Genomic DNA, 22057 nt, shown 5'->3' on the forward strand with positions numbered 1-22057 from the left:
TCATTGTAGTTATTTAGATGAGAAAAAAAGCCTATTACCTCCTAGATATTTGACAAACCTCAACTGCCGAAATATAGACCTTCCTCTTCCTCCCACATTATCATAGGCGCAAATTCATTCAATTAAAAATATTTCTCTTGATAAATACACAATAATAAGAAAATAAATAATTGAGAATCACTGCAGAACAATTATGAGAACCAGTACCATTACGTCATGGTTCTGATACTGGTTCTTTCTTGTCTTGCTCGGTACTGGATATTACAATCAACATCTAGAACTAGAAATGTAGTGCCTAGTATTGGGTTTCTATTGTGCATATATGTGTTTTATTACATATAACTGCATTATATATACTGCATAAAGATATAAAAAATGCATCGTACAATAATAACACAGTGTCAAGGAGCGCCATGGAAATATCGAGGGTTAACATGGAATATCTCCGGCAGGTGACATGGATGAGAAAGAGAGACCTACACATCCTTACAGCTGGCATCTACACATACTCCGCTGACGAGAGATACCAGGTATGTATCTCCTGTAAGTGTCTCCTGTGTTATTATGCCCTTATCTCATATTCCTTTTACTGAAACCCTCTACATCAGTGTCATCTTTCAAGGGAGGCGCCTCGACTCCGGGGAACTGCATCAACCTTCCTGTGTTGGTGAATAATCAAAGTAATGTTGCTTAAAACGTTCTCATTGCATTTTTAAGGCTCCCCTTTTTATTTCAGTGAAACTGAGGCGACACATGACATGATACTAAACAAACCATACCAAGGGTGGGGTTAGAACCCGCGATCAGAGAGTCACAAAACTCCCGACCGACGCGTTAGCCACTGGACCAGCTACAATACGATTCATCCAACTAGGTATATTTCTACACCATAGTTGGGTGGTTCTTATTGTAGCTGGTCCAGTGGTTAACTCTTCGGTCTGGAGTTTTGAGACTCTCTGATCGCTGGTTCTAACCTCATCCTTGGTATGGTTTGGCAAGTTGCATTCCTGTGATAAAGCTGTGAGCTCTCTTCACTGTTCGCCATTCTATGGTAGAGCTCTGGGCTTTGTACATCGATGACCATATTATGAAAGAGCCCTGGGCTCTGTTTATCACTGACCATGCTATGGTAGAGCTCTGGGTTCTTTGCACTAGAGCTCTGGGTTCTCTCCTCCTCAGGACTTGCTACAGTACAGCTTTGAGTTCTCTCCTCCGCTGGCTATGATATGGTAGAGCTTTGGACTATTTTCACTGCTAACCACACTATGATAGAGCTCAGTTTTAGGCATTTTTCACTGTTCTCCATACCATGATAGAGCTTTAACCCTCCACTGGTGGCTATTTTGCGGTAGAAATCTGAGCTCTCTCCACCGCTGGCGTTGCTCTGGTAGAGTTCTAGCCTTTCTTTACAGTTAGCGACGCCGTGGTATAACTTTTTGAAGCTGGTTATGCTTTGGTAGAGCTCTGGGCTCTGTTCATCGCTGGCCATGTGGTGGTAAAGCTCTAGGGTTTCTCTCCATCTGTCTCAGTTATGGTAGAGCTCTCGGCTTTCTTCACCGTTTCCCATGCTATAACAGAACTCTAGACTTTCTTTGTTGCTGGTCATGTTATGGTAGAGCTCTTGGTCCTGCGCATGGTTGAAAATGCTATGGTAGAGCTCTGGGCTCTCTTTACTGAAGGTAATATTACTGTAGAGCTGTGGTGTCTGTTCATCGCTGGTCATTCTATGGCTGTGCTGTGGTAGAGCTCTGGACTCTCTACCACTGACTATACTGAGGTAGAGCTCTTTGCTCTCTTCACCGTTAACTGTTATACTGTAGAGCTTTGGGCTGTCTCCACCACTGGCCATGCTATTTTACAGCTCATGGCTCTCTCCTCCGTTGACCATGGTATGGTAGAGCTATAGACTCTATCCATAGATGGTGTTACTATAGTAAAGCTTTGAAATCTCTCTCCACTGATGGTGGTGCAATGGTAAAGCTCTAAATATTCTTCACCGTTAGCCATACTAGGGTAGAGCTCTAGACTTTCTTCGCAGCTGGCTATGGTATGGTAGAGCTCTGGGCTCTGTTCATTGATGGCCGTGTTAAGGTACAGCTCTGGGCTCTCTTCACTGCTGAATCACGCAGTGGTATAGCTCTGGACTCTCCAATGCTAGCCGTGCTATAGTAGAGCTTTGGCCCTGTTGTGGCAGAGCTTTAGATTTTCTTCAGTGTTAGCTATTGTAAGGTAGAGCTCTGAACTCTTTTCACAGTTGGTTATGCTCTGACAGAATTCTCTCCTTTCTCCACCGCTGGTTGTTCTATTGTAGAGCTCTTCGTTCTCTTTACAGTTGGCCATGCTTTGGTAGAGCTCTGTGCTCTCTTCACAGTTGGCCATACTATGGTAGAGCTCTGTGCTCTCTTCACAGTTGGCCATACTATGGCAGAGCTCTGGGCTCTCTTCACAGTTGGCCATAGTATGGTAGAGCTCTGGGTTCTCTTCACAGGTGGCCATACTATGGTAGAGCTCTGGGCTCTCTTCACAGTTGGCCATAGTATGGTAGAGCTTTGGGCTCTCTTCACAGTTGGCCATACTATTGCAGAGCTCTGGGCTCTCTTCACAGTTGGCCATAGTATGGTAGAGCTTTGGGCTCTCTTCACAGTTGGCCATACTATGGCAGAGCTCTGGGCTCTCTTCACAGTTGGCCATAGTATAGTAGAGCTTTGGGCTCTCTTCACAGTTGGCCATACTATGGCAGAGCTCTGGGCTCTCTTCACAGTTGGCCATAGTATGGTAGAGCTCTGTGCTCTCTTCACAGTTGGCCATACTATGGCAGAGCTCTGGGCTCTCTTCACAGTTGGCCATAGTATGGTAGAGCTTTGGGCTCTCTTCACAGTTGGCCATACTATGGCAGAGCTCTGGGCTCTCTTCACAGTTGGCCATAGTATGGTAGAGCTTTGGGCTCTCTTCACAGTTGGCCATACTATGGCAGAGCTCTGGGCTCTCTTCACAGTTGGCCATAGTATGGTAGAGCTCTGGGCTCTCTTCACAGTTGGCCATACTATGGTAGAGCTCTGGGCTCTCTTCACAGTTGGCCATAGTATGGTAGAGCTTTGGGCTCTCTTCACAGTTGGCCATACTATGGCAGAGCTCTGGGCTCTCTTCACAGTTGGCCATAGTATGGTAGAGCTTTGGGCTCTCTTCACAGTTGGCCATACTATGGCAGAGCTCTGGGCTCTCTTCACAGTTGGCCATAGTATGGTAGAGCTTTGGGCTCTCTTCACAGTTGGCCATACTATGGTAGAGCTCTGGGCTCTCTTCACAGTTGGCCATAGTATGGTAGAGCTTTGGGCTCTCTTCACAGTCGGCCATGCTATGGTTGAGCTCTGGGCTCTCTTCACAGTTGGCCATACTATGGTAGAGCTCTGGGCTCTCTTCACAGTTGGCCATAGTATGGTAGAGCTTTGGGCTCTCTTCACAGTCGGCCATGCTATGGTTGAGCTCTGGGCTCTCTTCACAGTTGGCCATACTATGGTAGAGCTCTGGGCTCTCTTCGTCGTTTATCGGCTGTTATGACGTGTCGTGGACCCCTGCTCAGTTCCCTCAGTGTAACTTGCTGTGTTTCCCCTGTCTGTCCTCGTAGCTTGTATCCAAGGTGAAGAAATATGTTAAGGTCAACTTGTAGGATTTAGTAAGATGGAGAGAATGTCCTCAAACATACCAATGTGGGTTTAGTAACTAAGGCAGTCACAGTTTGCCTTCCAGGAGGGTTTTAATTAGCGTTTATTGTTTGGGATGGGTTTTAATGCATTTGTCAGGAAGAATCACCTATCACAGTTTCACAGCTTCATAGAAATATTCCAGAAATTTACACTAAGAGCAGCTCCCGTCCCCAGGTACTTCACCCAGAGAACTCAAACGACTGGACGCTGCATATAAGGTTCACTAATAAGCGTGACGCTGGTGTTTACGAGTGTCAAGTTAACTCAGATCCCAAAGTCAGCCGCAAAGTTACACTCACTATTGAAGGTAAGAGAAAGTTCATATGCTGCTCAGTTTTACGCACTCGCTGTGAAAGGTAAGAGAGGGTAGGTATCTGCTACTATGGTTTAGCTCTCACTGTACCCACTCCGTATATACGGTAAAAGACTCTTTACTCTCCCAGTTTGTGAGTAGATTGGTAGTCATCATGGTTGGCATTATTTAATATAGCTTTTTCATAATATAGCTTTTTCATAATATATATAAATGGAAATTAAAATTACACTCAAAAGCCAATATTAAAATTAGCCATAAGCAATTTAGATTAACGGTGCAAATTTTCTAACATGAAATTCCCACTCTTTCCAGTGTGAGTTTAGTAATATGACAGCAAAAAAATATATATTTATATCTTACACTGACTACTTACTCAAAGTTCCGATATATTTCGAGAAAATTAGCGTGATTTTTCAGGTTTTAAAAGTAACTCTGAAGTTCAGAAAACTCACAGTCACTCACTCTCCATCAGTCAACTATGTCACTATATGTTGTATCTTATAATTAATGTAACCAGAATACTTTTGTGTGATACTGATTAAAGTGATGCTGATTAGGGTGATGCTGATTAGGGTGATGCTGATTAGGGTGATGCTGATTAGGGTGATGCTGATTAGGGTGATGCTGATTAGAGTGATGCTGATTAGGGTGATACTGATTAGAGTGATGCTGATTAGGGTGATGCTGATTAGGGTGATGCTGATTAGGGTGATGCTGATTAGGGTGATGCTGATTAGGGTGATGCTGATTAGAGTGATGCTGATTAGAGTGATGCTGATTAGGGTGATGCTGATTAGGGTGATGCTGATTAGGGTGATGCTGATTAGGGTGATGCTGATTAGGGTGATGCTGATTAGGGTGATGCTGATTAGAGTGATGCTGATTAGGGTGATGCTGATTAGGGTGATGCTGATTAGGGTGATGCTGATTAGGGTGATGCTGATTAGGGTGATGCTGATTAGGGTGATGCTGATTAGAGTGATGCTGATTAGGGTGATGCTGATTAGGGTGATACTGATTAGGGTGATGCTGATTAGGGTGATGCTGATTAGGGTGATGCTGATTAGGGTGATGCTGATTAGAGTGATGCTGATTAGGGTGATGCTGATTAGGGTGATGCTGATTAGAGTGATGCTGATTAGGGTGATGCTGATTAGGGTGATGCTGATTAGGGTGATACTGATTAGGGTGATGCTGATTAGGGTGATACTGATTAGGGTGATACTGATTAGGGTGATACTGATTAGGGTGATGCTGATTAGGGTTATGCTGATTAGGGTGATGCTGATTAGGGTGATGCTGATTAGAGTGATGCTGATTAGGGTGATACTGATTAGAGTGATGCTGATTAGGGTGATGCTGATTAGGGTGATGCTGATTAGGGTGATGCTGATTAGGGTGATGCTGATTAGGGTGATGCTGATTAGGGTGATGCTGATTAAGGTGATGCTGATTAGGGTGATGCTGATTAGAGTGATGCTGATTAGGGTGATGCTGATTAGAGTGATACTGATTAGGGTGATGCTGATTAGGGTGATGCTGATTAGGGTGATGCTGATTAGAGTGATGCTGATTAGGGTGATGCTGATTAGGGTGATGCTGATTAGAGTGATGCTGATTAGGGTGATGCTGATTAGGGTGATGCTGATTAGGGTGATACTGATTAGGGTGATGCTGATTAGGGTGATACTGATTAGGGTGATACTGATTAGGGTGATACTGATTAGGGTGATGCTGATTAGGGTGATACTGATTAGGGTGATACTGATTAGGGTGATACTGATTAGGGTGATACTGATTAGGGTGATACTGATTAGGGTGATGCTGATTAGGGTGATACTGATTAGGGTGATACAGATTAGGGTGATACTGATTAGGGTGATACTGATTAGGGTGATACTGATTAGGGTGATACTGATTAGGGTGATGCTGATTAGGGTGATACTGATTAGGGTGATACTGATTAGGGTGATACTGATTAGGGTGATACTGATTAGGGTGATACTGATTAGGGTGATACTGATTAGGGTGATGCTGATTAGGGTGATACTGATTAGGGTGATACTGATTAGGGTGATACTGATTAGGGTGATACTGATTAGGGTGATGCTGATTAGGGTGATGCTGATTAGGGTGATACTGATTAGGGTGATACTGATTAGGGTGATGCTGATTAGGGTGATGCTGATTAGGGTGATACTGATTAAGATAATACTGATTAAGGTGATACTGATTAGGGTGATACTGATTAAGGTGATACTGATTAAGGTGATACTGATTAGAGTGATACTGATTAAGGTGATACTGATTAGGGTGATGCTGATTAGGGTGATACTGATTAAGGTGATACTGATTAGAGTGATACTGATTAGGGTGATGCTGATTAGGGTGATACTGATTAAGGTGATACTGATTAGGGTGATACTGATTAGGGTGATACTGATTAGAGTGATGCTGATTAGGGTGACGCTGATTAGGGTGATACTGATTAGGGTGATACTGATTAGGGTGATACTGATTAGGGTGATGCTGATTAGGGTGATACTGATTAAGGTGATACTGATTAGAGTGATACTGATTAGGGTGATGCTGATTAGGGTGATACTGATTAAGGTCATACTGATTATGGTGATACTGATTAGGGTGATGCTGATTAGGGTGATACTGATTAAGGTGATACTGATTAGAGTGATACTGATTAGGGTGATGCTGATTAGGGTGATACTGATTAAGGTGATACTGATTAGGGTGATACTGATTAGGGTGATACTGATTAGGGTGATGCTGATTAGGGTGATACTGATTAGGGTGATACTGATTAGGGTGATACTGATTAGGGTGATGCTGATTAGGGTGATACTGATTAGGGTGATACTGATTAGGGTGATACTGATTAGGGTGATACTGATTAGGGTGATGCTGATTAGGGTGATACTGATTAGGGTGATACTGATTAGGGTGATACTGATTAGGGTGATACTGATTAGGGTGATACTGATTAGGGTGATACTGATTAGGGTGATACTGATTAGGGTGATGCTGATTAGGGTGATACTGATTAGGGTGATACTGATTAGGGTGATACTGATTAAGGTGATACTGATTAGGGTGATGCTGATTAGGGTGATACTGATTAGGGTGATACTGATTAGGGTGATGCTGATTAGGGTGATGCTGATTAGGGTGATACTGATTAAGGTGATACTGATTAGGGTGATACTGATTAGGGTGATACTGATTAAGGTGATACTGATTAAGGTGATACTGATTAGAGTGATACTGATTAGGGTGATACTGATTAGGGTGATGCTGATTAGGGTGATACTGATTAAGGTGATACTGATTAGAGTGATACTGATTAGGGTGATGCTGAGTAGGGTGATACTGATTAAGGTGATACTGATTATGGTGATACTGATTAGGGTGATACTGATTAGGGTGATGCTGATTAGGGTGACGCTGATTAGGTGATACTGATTAGGGTGATACTGATTAGGGTGATACTGATTAGGGTGATGCTGATTAGGGTGATACTGATTAAGGTGATACTGATTAGAGTGATACTGATTAGGGTGATGCTGATTAGGGTGATACTGATTAAGGTGATACTGATTAGGGTGATACTGATTAGGGTGATGCTGATTAGGGTGATACTGATTAAGGTGATACTGATTAGAGTGATACTGATTAGGGTGATGCTGATTAGGGTGATACTGATTAAGGTGACACTGATTAGGGTGATACTGATTAGGGTGATACTGATTAGGGTGATACTGATTAGGGTGATGCTGATTAGGGTGATACTGATTAAGGTGATACTGATTAGAGTGATACTGATTAGGGTGATGCTGATTAGAGTGATACTGATTAGAGTGATGCTGATTAGAGTGATGCTGATTAGAGTGATGCTGATTAGGGTGATACTGATTAAGGTGATACTGATTAGAGTGATGCTGATTAAGGTTATACTGATTAGGGTGATACTGATTAGGGTGATGCTGATTAAGGTGATACTGATTAGAGTGATGCTGATTAGAGTGATGCTGATTAGAGTGATGCTGATTAGGGTGATACTGATTAAGGTGATACTGATTAGAGTGATGCTGATTAAGGTGATACTGATTAGGGTGATACTGATTAGGGTGATGCTGATTAAGGTGATACTGATTAGGGTGATACTGATTAGGGTGATGCTGATTAGGGTGATACTGATTAAAGTGATACTGATTAAGGTGATACTGATTAGGGTGATACTGGTTAGGGTGATACTGATTAGTGTGATGCTGATTAGGGTGATACTGATTAAGGTGATACTGATTAGAGTGATACTGATTAGAGTGATGCTGATTAGGGTGATACTGATTAAGGTGATACTGATTAGAGTGATACTGATTAGAGTGAAGCTGGTTAGGGTGATACTGATTAGAGTGATGCTGATTAGGGTGATACTGATTAAGGTGATACTGATTAAGGTGATACTGATTAAGGTGATACTGATTAGGGTGATACTGATTAGGGTGATACTGATTAGGGTATATAAGTGATCGCTACATAAGATAAGATGAGAGATAGGATTTCGTTCGGATTTTTAACCCCGGAGGGTTAGCCACTTAGGATGCCCCAAGAAAGGCAGTGCATCATCGAGGGATTGTCTGTCTTGTTTCCATTGTGGTCTGCAGTCTTGTCCCCCAGGATGCCACCCACACCAGTCGACTAACATCCAGGTACCTACTTGCTAGGTGAACAGGTGTAAGGAAACGCGTCGAAATGTTTCCACCCCGCCGGAAATCGAACCCGGGCCCTCTGCGAGTGAAGCGAGAGCATTGCCACCCAGGCCACGGGACCGTAGCCAGCTGTTTCCACAGAATATAGAGAACGGGAAATTTAATAGGGATATCTGGTTGTTCTTATCATGCCACGACCTGCACAACCAATGAGCAAACTTGTGCGTCGTTCTCCAATAAAGACTTGGTCAGAACTAAGTTATATGTGCTCAACCTATCTTATGTGACCTGCTAAGACTATACCTGAAGTATACCTGGAGAGGGTTCCAGGGGGTCAACGTCCACGCGGCCCGGTCTGTGACCAGGCCTCATGGTGGACCAGGGTCTGATCAATCACGCTGTTACTGTTGGCCGCACGCAACCCGATGTACGAACCACAGTACGGCTGGTAAGGTACTGACTTTAGATGCCTGTCCAGCGCCTTCTTGAAGACAGTCAGGAGTCTATTGGTAATCCCCCTTATGTATGCTGGGAGGCAGTTGAACAGTCTTGGGCCCCTGACACTTATTGTGTTGTCTCTTAACGTGCTAGTGGCGCCTCTGGTTTTCACTGGTGGAATGTTGCATCGTCTGCCGAGTCTTTTGCTTTCATAGGGAGTGATTTTCGTGTGAAAGTTTGGTACTAATCCCTCTAAGGAGCAAAACTACGCAAATTAGCATCAAACACGAGGGTCAGGCACTATATATATTATTAAAATATTGTCATATTAACACAAACTACTCAGTTCTAGCAATTTTTTAATTGTTTAACATAGAACTTATTACAAACTGTTCATGGAATCTTATAAACTCCTTTTGTCTACATTAGCAGGTGTGCTCTTAATTAATACCTGGAGAATACCAGGAAAGTTTTTCTGGGGTCAACGCCCCCGCGGCCCAGTGTGTGACCAGGCCTTGTTGTGTGTTTGACCATCGCAGTTTTCTTAACACAAAGACACATGTTGTCCATGTTCACTAGTCAGAATAAACTGGGTACCTGGGTGTTAGTCGACTGCTGAGGGTCGCATCCTGGGACAAAACTGATTTAATTTACCCGAAATGCTCTGGTTAACAAGCGGCTTTCTACGTAGTAGTATGTCATTGATGTCAGCTAGGCCTGTATAACATGTACAGTAGGCCGTCGTTTAACACGGTTTTGTCTGGCACGTTCTCGTTATAGCACAACTGAAGAATTGCGGCATATTTTGGTATAACACTTCGTAAAATTAACACGATTCGCGGGAAGGTAAAAAATTTTGAGCGCGTTGTCCGATACGTACCATCTTCTCCTAGGAATTTATATCCTTTTCATGCCATATCTTTAATCTGTCAAGCAATCATGGCACTCAGTAGGCTTACAAGTGTTGGCGAAAGTGGCAAGGAAAGCTTCAAGCGTTGAAATATTAGAATTAACGAGGAATGTAGAGATATTAGAGTGATGACTGACAGACTTACTGATTTACTGACTGACTGACTTACTGACTTGACTGACTGACTTACTGACTTGACTGACTGACTTCACTGATTTACTGACTGACTTACTGACTGACTTGCTGACTGATTTACTGACTGTATTACTGACTGACTTGACTTACTGACTTGACTGACTGATTGACTGACTGACTGACTTACTGACTGACTTATTGACTTGACTGACTGACCTAACTGACTGACTTACTGACTTGACTGATTTACTGACTGACTTGACTGACTTACTGACTTGACCGACTTACTGACTTGACACACTTACTGACTTGACTGACTTACTGACTTGACACACTTACTGACTTGACCTACTGACTGACTTACTGACTTGACTGATTTACTGACTGACTTAAAGTTAGACTTTTTCACTAAAGAAGACCCTGAAATGGTGTCTTGAGCAGCTGATGCCTAACTATCAGTTGTATAATGACTATGGAAATAAATGGTATAAAATACCGACACAATGGAACTATAAACACATATGCAGTATAATGTGATCCTTTATTGAAGGATCACATTATACTGCATATGTGTTTATGTTTCCATAATGTACTATGGGGTAAAATATAACAGAAATCCATTACAGAATTTATGCACACTCCAGTACAGCCATCAACTTCAGTAGCAGAACGTCTACCATCCATCTCAGCCCAGTAGGACCACAACATAACTCTACACTCTCTTCACAATTATCCACAAACACCAGCACCCACAATTTAAGGTTAGAAATATTATTATTTCTGAAAACAACATAAAACAACATAAAACAACATAAAACAACATAAAACATCACGACAATGAACTGTAATTACATATATAATTTTATTTTTGTAAGATCTGGAGGTCTAAAAACAAGTTTGGCTTTCTTCGGTCTCCCAGGAACGTAACCCTATTTTTCTCATAAGTTCTTCAGTTTGTCTAACACGATTTTAACAGGAATAATAACAGATGCCATCTTTCCAAATGGATATCAGATCCTGAGGAAAGACACAGGGAACAGAGGGGGTGGAGCAGTGGCACTGCTCATCATAAACCAATGGAACTTTGATGAGCTGGAGAGAGGAGCCAGAGAAGCAAGAGACACATAATAGGAACATTTCAGTCTGGAGGTCCCAATGTGGTAATTGTAGTGATGTATAACCCACCACAGAAGCTCATGGCTGACTGCCATGAGCTTCCATCCTTAATTTATATTGCAGGGCACCATTTACAAGTTCGAGAGTTGATCCCGACAGCACAACAGTATAGAAATTGCTGGTGTTTTGACCATCCAGAGAAATGTTGCAGGTCCATGGCAAAATGCCCAGTTTGTGGTGCTGCCGACTGTACCAATACATCTTGCAGCCTACCTCCCTCTTGCCTTAATTGTAATGAGGCTCACCTGGTATATTCTCATCATTGCCAAGTTTACGTGAAAGAACCAGAAATACGCTGTCTCAAAGAGAAAATGGGTTTCACTTATGCCCTGGCAGTCTCTCGTCTCCACCTCCAAGGAAAACTTCCACGACTTTCTTATTCTCGAGTTACTATACGCCCTCCAACCTCTGTGGTACCTACTCCCTCAATCTGCCCTGTGGTCACAACTCCATCATTCACCTCTGTTTCTAGCTCTTTTGCAGTCCTGGCCTCCAGGGTTCCTACCTCGTCGCCTTACACTACCCTTGAGTCGTCTTCTCGTTCGAATGTATTTATGTCTGCAAGACCTCGCATAACTACACTTTCCCTTCGCCTCTCTACTTCTCCAAAGTCCAAATCTTCCCCAAAGTTTAAATCTCTTTTAACCCCTCCTTCACTTTTCCTTTCCAAACATTTATCCTCTCCAGTGCCTGTGCCTAGTACTTTACCTCTTACTGTCCCTGCTATGGGTGTGGAGGTTCATCTTTCCCCTCAAACAGTTCCCTCCTCTCCTGTCCCCTCCCTTGTTTCCTGCTAAGTTGACCCTAACTTCTCATCCTTCCCCTCTTTGGTAACTTCCATTGTATCTCCAATATTTACTAACCCTCCTTCTTCCATCTCTAATGTTCAACTATCTGCAACTTCCTTGCCCTCCAAAATGCTCGAAGTTATCTCGGAATACACTGAGGAGACAACCATTGATGGACACTGATCCACCTCCCATCACTCCTCTTCCTCACTTTTCTAAACCATCTACGTGACTCATGTCTTTGCAGTGTACTCACCTAATTCACCTAATTGTACTCACCTAATTGTGGTTCCAGGGGTTGAGACTCAACTCCTGGCCCCGCCTCTTTACTGAACGCTACTAGGTCCTCTCTCTCCCTGCTCCATGAGCTTTATCATACCTCGTCTTAAAGCAATGTATGGCTCCTTCCTCCACTACATCACTTGCTAGACTATTCCACTTCCTGACTACTCTATAACTGAAGAAATACTTCCTAACATCCCTCTGACTCATCTGAGACTTCAACTTCCAAGTGTGGCCCCTTGTTTTTGTGTCTCATCTCTGAAACATCCTGTCTTTGTCCACCTTATATATTCCTCGCAGTATTTTGTATGTTGTTATCATGTCTCCCCTAATTCTCCTGTCCTTCAGTGTCGTGAAGCCGATTTCCCTTAACCTTTCATCGTAGGACATTCCCCTCATCTCTGGAACTAACCTTGTCGCAAACCTTTGCACTTTCTCTAATTTCTGGATGTGCTTGACCCGGTGTGGGTTCCAAACTGGTGCTGCTTACTCAAATATGGGCCTGACGTACACGGTGTACAGTGTCTTGAAAGATTCATTACTAAGGTACTGGAACACTATTCTCAGGTGTGCCAGGCGCCCATATGCTGCAGCACTTATCTGGTTGACGTGTGCTTCCGGAGACGTGTTCGGTGTTATACTCATCCCAAGATCTTTCTCCCTGAGTGAGGTTTGCAGTCTTTGGCCACCTAGCCTATACTCCGTCTGCGGTCTTCTGTGCCCTTCCCCAATCTTCATGACTTTGCATTTGGCGGAGTTGAATTCGAGAAGCCAGTTGCTGAACCAGGTGTCCAGCCTGTCCAGGTCTCTTTGAAGTCCTGCCTGATCCTCATCTGATTTAATTCTTCTCATCAACTTCACATCATGTAGATGAATGGTTCAGAGAACCGACAAGTTGATAAATTAGACACTTGTACAACACTTAGGTATCTTTTTTGGGGAAACGTTTCACTACACAGTGGCTTCATCAGTCCAAACAAAGGAGAATGGTGAAGAGCAGGAAGAGTTTGAGGTAATCAGTCCCTCAAGGCTGAGGGACTGATTACCTCAAACTCCTCCAGCTCTTCACCATTCTCCTTTGCATGGAGTGATGAAGCCACTGTGTGGCGAAACGTTTCCTCAGTAAAGATACCCAAGTGTTACACATGTGTCTAATTTATCAACTTTACATCATCTGCGAACAGGGACACTTCTGAGTCTATCCCTTCCATCATGTCATTCACATATAGGAAAAATAACACTAGTTCTAGGACCGACCCCTGTCGGACCCCGCTCGTCACAGGTGCCCACTGTGATACCTCATCACGTACCATGACTTGTTGTTGCCTCCTTGTCAGGTATTCTCTGATCCATTGCAGTGCCCTTCCTGTTATACACGTCTGATCCTCTAGCTTCTGCACTAAACTCTTGTGAGGAATTGTGCCGAAGACTTTTTTGCTGTCCAAGAAAATGCAATCAACCCACCCCTCTCTCTCGTGTCTTACTTCAGTTACTTTATCATAAAACTCCAGAAGGTGTGTGACACAGGATTTGCCTTCCATGAATCCGTGCTGGTTGTCGTTTATACTCTTGTTCCGTTCTAGTTGCTCCACCACTCTCCTCATGATAATCTTCTCCATGACTTTGCATACTATACACGTCAGTGACACTGATCTATAGTTTAGTGACTCTTTTCTGTCTCCTTTCTTAAAAATGGGAACTACATTGGCCATCTTCCATACCTCATGTAGTCACCCAGATTCAAGGGATGTGTTGAAGATTGTGGTTAGCGGCACACACAGTGTTTCTGCGCTCTCTCTAAGGGCCCACGGGAAGATGTTGTCCGGTCCCATTGCCTTTGAGGTATCAAGGACACTTAGCAGCTTCTTCACCTCCTCCTCAGCTGTGTATATGTCATCCAACACTTGTTGGTATATTCCTTGTTCTCCTCGGAGCTGTTTTGAATATTTTCTTCTCCTACCACCTCCTATATTTTATATTCTATATGAACTTTATTAATAGATAGAATACATTGACAGAAAACATAAAAGTGAATAAACTGATACAATATATCAAAGAATATGAATCTCCTCCAGCTCCTCTGAAGCCGGACACGAGCCCAGTATGCAGCATACATATTCCCTCTGGATGACCACACTGAGGGGCTGGAATATGAAAGTGGCTGCCCTTGGGTCCCTGGTGGTGTCGATGAGTCTGGAACCCAGTTCTTTAAGGAAACTTGTGGCATTTTTTCCCCATGATCCCAAGTTCTTTGATCCCACTGGAACAAAGTGATACTGTTGGCTTATGTCCCTGTACTTGCTGATCTTGTACTCCTCCCTGTGGTCAGCAGCTCCTCCCTGTCGCCCGACACTGTGAAGGATGTAGTTGCCAGCCAGCATCGACACACAGTTATAGTCCCACGATAAGAGCTTGTCATTCTTTCATGGATAGATGGTGATACACAAATAACTCGCACATAGAAGATAGGAGCTTACGACGACGTTTCGGTCCGGCTTGGATCATTTACAAAGTCACGCAGAGTGACTTTGTAAATAGACAAAGTCTGACCAAAACGTCGTCGTAAGCTCCTCTTTTCTATATGTGGGTTATTTGTGTATTGTTCCAGTCACAGTATTGTGCCTTTTTTGTTATTGATAGATGGTGATCCAGTCAGGGTGGTTTACTGGGTTGTGGGTATTGTTGGCTGCTAGTGATTGGGGCTCTCTCTCGGCTGGGCATCCAGCTGTAGCAAGGGTTCTCTTTATGTCTTTGACTTCATTTCGTCTTGCATGTCAGCCCTTGGTTCTGGAACAATTAAGACCATGTAAATCATATTGGTCGGCTTACGCATCGCCACTAATACACGTATATTCCGTATATTCCATGTAAATTGGGGTAGCAAGGCGCAGAGTCACTGCAATAAGGAGGGTCTTAGGGTTGAGGCGCGTTCCCATTGCCGAAATGGGAACTGTTTGGATGAAGTCCCCGGAGTAATGTGCACTCACAGCTAGGAGACAGGCAGTCTCCCTGTCTGATGTTACAGTCCTAAGCACGCTAGCAAGCACCTTTTCATCGATGAGGCCATCCCAACTTGACTGTATGTAGGCCAGTGCTGCACTAGGTTTTGGTGCTGGAGCAGCAAGAGTCTCCCATTCAGTGATGGCATAGTTAGGGTCCTGTATTCCTGCTGAGTCACTGAGGTTGTCCGGAACAATTTGTTTTATTAACTCATTTGATGCTATGGAAGAGGAGAGGAAAGCTGGTAGGGGAATCTGGGAGGATCTGCGTACTCCCAGCCCCCCAAGTCTGACTGGTAGTGAGGCTTGCAACCACTGTCCATCTTCGAGGGAAAGATTCAATACACTCTGGCGAGAGGGTCCCACTGTTGCACACCCTCACGCAAGTCAATTTCATGGTCCCCAAACAATGGCTTGGAAGTCACACTATAACACGATTCTATAAAGAGATAGAGGGAAGGAGATGTCTAGAAACTGCTTGGAGAGCAGCATCCCTTCTGACTAAGATGAAAGTGTCGGTAAAGCCCAATTTGATCAAGGCTTTGTCATCAGACATGTATATAACAAACACACACACACACACACACACACACACACACACACACACATATATATATATATATATATATATATATATATATATATATATATATATATATATATATATATATATATATATATATATATACATATATAATATATATGTATATATATATATATATATATAATTTTTTTATTTACGCATGCAGTGACAATCCGAGTTTTAATTGGGTTTTCAATATTTTTCTCTCGTAAAACTGAAAATGCATAAAAATTAATAGTTTATAGATTACAACATTACAGCGATTATTTGGTAAATTTTCTATATGTAATCATTAAGAGTTTTAAGTAGATGGAAAGTGGCAACTACTATAATAAAAAGAGAACGAGTATTGATGATAAACGTTAGTGATGGTGATGTGTTAAGTGATGAACTTCTATCTTTTTCCCAGACAGGCAGTTGGATGATCCGTTACACTACGGGACAGCCACTACAGATACCAGTGAGTGACCCTCCGTATCTCTGTAATTCTGGTATGTGTCTGTATTTATATATGTAGCAGTGTCTTTGCATCTCTGTTCATCTAGGATATGTCTTTATATATATGTATATATATATATATATATATATATATATATATATATATATATATATATATATATATATATATATATATATATATATATATATATATATATATATATATATATATATATATATATATATATATATATATATATGCAATAAGGTCACAGTAAACAGGTGATCTCACAATATGCAAAACAACCACTGTGAAAAAGTAATGAAATTTGAAGCGATTTCGTGACTTCTCACATTGTTAAGGCACTATGAAGGTTTATAGTTCCTATTTATATTATATATCTATCAATAACAACACTGCGACTAGCCTAGGGGTCGAACCCTTGTTGTTTTAGCCCGCCTCATGGTGAGCGAAAATTCACGACGCTCTATGCCACTATGGTGGAGATATGCCACTGGTGGTGGAGATATGCCACTATGGTGGAGATATGCCACTGGTGGTGGAGATATGCCACTGGTGGTGGAGATATGCCACTATGGTGGAGATATGCCACTGGTGGTGGAGATATGCCACTGGTGGTGGAGATATGCCACTGGTGGTGGAGATATGCCACTGGTGGTAGAGATATGCCACTATGGTGGAGATATGCCACTGGTGGTGGAGATATGCCACTGGTGGTGGAGATATGCCACTGATGGTGGAGATATGCCACTGATGGTGGAGATATGCCACTGATGGTGGAGATATGCCACTATGGTGGAGATATGCCACTGGTGGTGGAGATATGCCACTGGTGGTGGAGATATGCCACTGATGGTGGAGATATGCCACTGATGGTGGAGATATGCCACTGATGGTGGAGATATGCCACTATGGTGGAGATATGCCACTGATGGTGGAGATATGCCACTGGTGGTGGAGATATGCCACTGGTGGTGGAGATATGCCACTGATGGTGGAGATATGCCACTGATGGTGGAGATATGCCACTGATGGTGGAGATATGCCTCTATGGTGGAGATATGCCACTGGTGGTGGAGATATGCCACTGGTGGTGGAGATATGCCACTGATGGTGGAGATATGCCACTGATGGTGGAGATATGCCACTGATGGTGGAGATATGCCACTAGTGGTGGAGATATGCCACTGATGGTGGAGATATGCCACTGATGGTGGAGATATGCCACTGATGGTGGAGATATGCCACTGATGGTGGAGATATGCCACTGGTGGTGGAGATATGCCACTGATGGTGGAGATATGCCACTGATGGTGGAGATATGCCACTGATGGTGGAGATATGCCACTGGTGGTGGAGATATGCCACTGATGGTGGAGATATGCCACTGATGGTGGAGATATGCCACTGATGGTGGAGATATGCCACTGATGGTGGAGATATGCCACTGATGGTAGAGATATGCCACTGATGGTGGAGATATGCCACTGATGGTAGAGATATGCCACTGATGGTGGAGATATGCCACTGATGGTGGAGATATGCCACTGATGGTGGAGATATGCCACTGATGGTAGAGATATGCCACTGATGGTGGAGATATGCCACTGATGGTAGAGATATGCCACTGATGGTGGAGATATGCCACTGATGGTAGAGATATGCCACTGATGGTGGAGATATGCCACTGATGGTGGAGATATGCCATTGATGGTGGAGATATGCCACTGATGGTAGAGATATGCCACTGATGGTGGAGATATGCCACTGATGGTAGAGATATGCCACTGAAGGTGGAACTATGCCACTGATGGTGGAGATATGTTTATTACAGGATTGTAAGAAATATTCACCACTGATATGCTGAGTATATATATTTACCAATAAGTTGTGAGTCCCAGGAAGAAGGAAAAGTGAAGTGACCAGATATATTCACAGCACTCCTAGCTAGAGTACTGTCAAGTGCACTGCTCCCAGCAACAGTACTGTCAAGTGCACTGCTCCCAGCAACAGTACTGTCAAGTGCACTGCTCCCAGCAACAGTACAGTCAAGTGCACTGCTCCCAGCAACAGTACTGTCAAGTGCACTGCTCCCAGCAACAGTACTGTCAAGTGCACTGCTCCCAGCAACAGTACAGTCAAGTGCACTGCTCCCAGCAACAGTACTGTCAAGTGCACTGCTCTCAGCAACAGTACTGTCAAGTACACTTCTCGCAGCTACAGTACTGTGACGTACACTGCTTCCAGCTACAGTACTGCCAAGTACACTGCTCTCAGCTTCAGTACTGTCAAGTACACTGCTCTCAGCTGCAGTACTGTCAAGTACAATGCTCTCAGCTTCAGTACTGTCAAGTACAATGCTCTCAGCTTCAGTACTGTCAAGTACACTGCTCTCAGCAACAGTACTGTCAAGTACACTGCTCTCAGCTACAGTACTGTCAAATACACTGCTCTCAGCTAAAGTACTGTCAAGTACGCTGCTCTCAGCTACAGTACTGTGAAGCACACTGCTCTCAGCTACAGTACTGTCAAGTACGCTGCTCTCAGCTACAGTACTGTCAAGAACACCGCTATCATCTACAGTACTGTCAAGTACACTGCTCTCAGCTACAGTACTGCCAAGTACACCGCTCTCAGCCAAAGTACTGTCAAGTACACAGCTCGCAGTTACACTACTCTCCATTACACTGCTCTCAGCTACAGTGTTACAAAAAACGCGATTCTAAAAGCTTAGAGATCTCCAGTGAATACTAGAAAGGACTGCCCTTCTAGCATCCAGCCTGTTACTGGGTTTTCGTAACAAGTAGTCAGTATCCTTGTCCAATTATCCATTAAAATTCAGTATAATTCAATAATTCTTCAGGATTACAACTGGTAGGCTACTAACTAGAGAAATTAATATTTAATAAATTTATTAATCATTAAGTTGTCTAGAGGTATATTATCAAATTAAATTAAATTAAATTAATCACAGTAATCAAAATAATATCACTTCTCTCGAGTTCAATATTATTGTGCTGAAAGCACATATCACATTTATAATTCTTAAGTACCGTCTGGTACATTAACATTTAATAAGATATTACAAATATGTACAAGTGTGTATGTATGTGTGTAAGTGCTCTAAGTAGTTCGCTATGTCTCAAGACTCGACTAGACTTAAACAAGTGACTGACAAAGTCCTCTAATAAACTAACTTCTTGACCGACTGGCAACCAGAACAGTCTGCTTGAACAATGAAAAGAATGCTAAGCCCAATAGCCATATAACAAGCGACTGCGACACAATGAGGATCAAGGAGATAATATAACGACACTAAGTAGGGACCATCAGCAGATCCTCCACAAAAGTTACAAAACTCCCATACTACTGAATCTAAGTTCAGCATAGGAAAAACCCGACTGTGACAATGCACAGAAACCAGTACAAAATTAGGTCAGAAGCTACAGCTCGGGACCTGAGATGCTCAGTGTCTATGTGACACACAACCTCAGTACAACGTCGAAAATCACTAAGTCTATACAATGTTCTGTGAACAGAGTTCTACAGAACTAACAAGAATAATGAGACAGACAATCTGTCCAACCACCAAGCGAGTCTCGAGCAGACTGAATACTTCACGAGAGGTGAGGACACCCCCCCCCCCTCGATCACGTGATAGCTCCGTGGGCAGCAGTCACCCAGCGAGAAGCCGGCAATATAACGAGCAAGGAGCGATAATTACAGTAGTTTGACAATCAAGACTTGAACTGAGCACTTAATATGTAACATCCTACCTCACAACATAAGCTATGTCAAATAACAATATAAAGCAATACATTTGCGATTTAGCTATTATCGCAAATATAAGCAATATAAAATTATATGAAAAGATAATATATATTATATATATACATAATAATCATTGTAACCCATTCAGGGGTTGTAACAATCCCCCCCCAACACGACAGACGGTCGCACTAGGAGTTGCATTAATGTCTTTCACATTATTACTGATTACTCATATCAATACAATTTAATATAAATATTAATCAAAGTCACTCTTGTGCCAAGCACCGCTACAATTTCACAGCGTCCATCACTAGGATATGCCCCTAGTACTAGGGCAGTACACAGTATCGTATCTCTGCATACTCGTGGTTATATACATCAGTGTAGAGACAGGATAGCGTAGACGAGCAGGGCACTGAGGCTGCATTCCACTCTTAAGTAGTGGTTGTGGAATGCGAGGCAGTATGAACATCTGAGTATGAAACAGCTTAAGGTGTGTAGTGAGGGGGGGGGTCTGTGACAGGACAGTGTTGCGTCACGCAGTACATCACCCGCACCACACTACTCACTCAACACTCAGTTTGTCTCCTCCTCACACAATACTGTGAATATATAAATATAATTATTAGACATGACATGAGTATATATAGTTAATATGGGCTGGAGGGATTAAGTTACTTTACTGAATTTGACATAGCAAGTAACAAAAGGTATTTGGGCATAAAATTACATAAATTTTAAATGGGGAAGTGCCCAAATACTCGTCAAAATGTTCAAAGGACACCACAAGAGCTATAGCATAATTTTTCTGGTGTCGTTTGAGCTTAGATGAATAGTAACATATAGGATGGAGAATGTCAGTGGATGTTGACTGTTGGAGCAGCACAGCGCCCACTGCATAACCACTCACATCTATATGTAAAAAGAAGGGATGATTGAAATTAGGACTCTTCAACACAGGAGCAGAGGATAGCAAGCGCTTCAACCTTTTGAACGAGTCTGAACAATCTCTAGTCCAGGTGAACTGAACTTTGCTACTAGAGCTCATAGTGCGAGGTGTAGGTGGAGGTGAGTGTGCTGGCTTGCCTGTCACTTGACACAAGTGGCAACGTCGCACATGATCAGCTATTGTTTCCTTCATCTTTGGCCAAGTAAAATGTTTTGCCAGTTTACCGAGTGTCTTCTTGACACCCAAATGTCCTCCTATGGGACTATTGTGAGCAAAATCAATGGCTTGTTCACGAAATGTAACTGGTAACACTACGAGATGCTTGACTGTGGTGGAAACACTATCAGCTGACAACTTACATGTATTTTTCTCCATCAGTACACCGTTACTATAATAGTAACAATTATCGAGATCCTTTGCTTCACTCTCAGTAACTGCTATATCTCTCAGTTTTTCCAGTGACTGATCAACAAACTGATCCTTGATTAAATCATCATGAGTTAGAAATTTAACGTCAGTTGTGTCCTGACTAGGTTGATGACCGGGGGGAGTCAGTGTTAATGACCCTGGGCGCAGAGCGTCACTAAACAACATATTCAACCCCAAATCATTGTCATCAACTAACTCAACAGGAGACAAGGATGGTTGTTGAATCTTTGACATAGCTCTAGTAATTGCGCTGAGAGGAAATAAAATAGGTTTCTCTTTACAAGCTTCAATGGCATAAATATCATCAGTGTTATTATCAATCACAAGTGGTTCTTTACATATACCAGCATGAAGGATATCGTTCCCTATCAACAAGTCCACTGACCTGAGGGG

At 42.8% G+C, this 22057-nt stretch overlaps 1 protein-coding gene across 1 annotated transcript in view; it reads left to right on the forward strand.

Moving 5' to 3' along the window:
• Positions 1 to 22057, forward strand: part of LOC128700117 (zwei Ig domain protein zig-8-like) — a 197594-nt gene that overhangs the window by 28854 nt on the left and 146683 nt on the right. Inside the window, exons 3-6 of the mRNA XM_070100830.1 lie at positions 453 to 530; positions 3879 to 4011; positions 10896 to 10898; positions 16465 to 16515. Coding sequence (XP_069956931.1) covers positions 453 to 530; positions 3879 to 4011; positions 10896 to 10898; positions 16465 to 16515 — 265 coding nt within the window. The remainder of the gene's footprint in view (positions 1 to 452; positions 531 to 3878; positions 4012 to 10895; positions 10899 to 16464; positions 16516 to 22057) is intronic.

This window comes from Cherax quadricarinatus, chromosome 74, assembly GCF_038502225.1.
Source record: "Cherax quadricarinatus isolate ZL_2023a chromosome 74, ASM3850222v1, whole genome shotgun sequence".
NCBI classification, from domain to species: Eukaryota; Metazoa; Arthropoda; class Malacostraca; order Decapoda; family Parastacidae; genus Cherax; species Cherax quadricarinatus.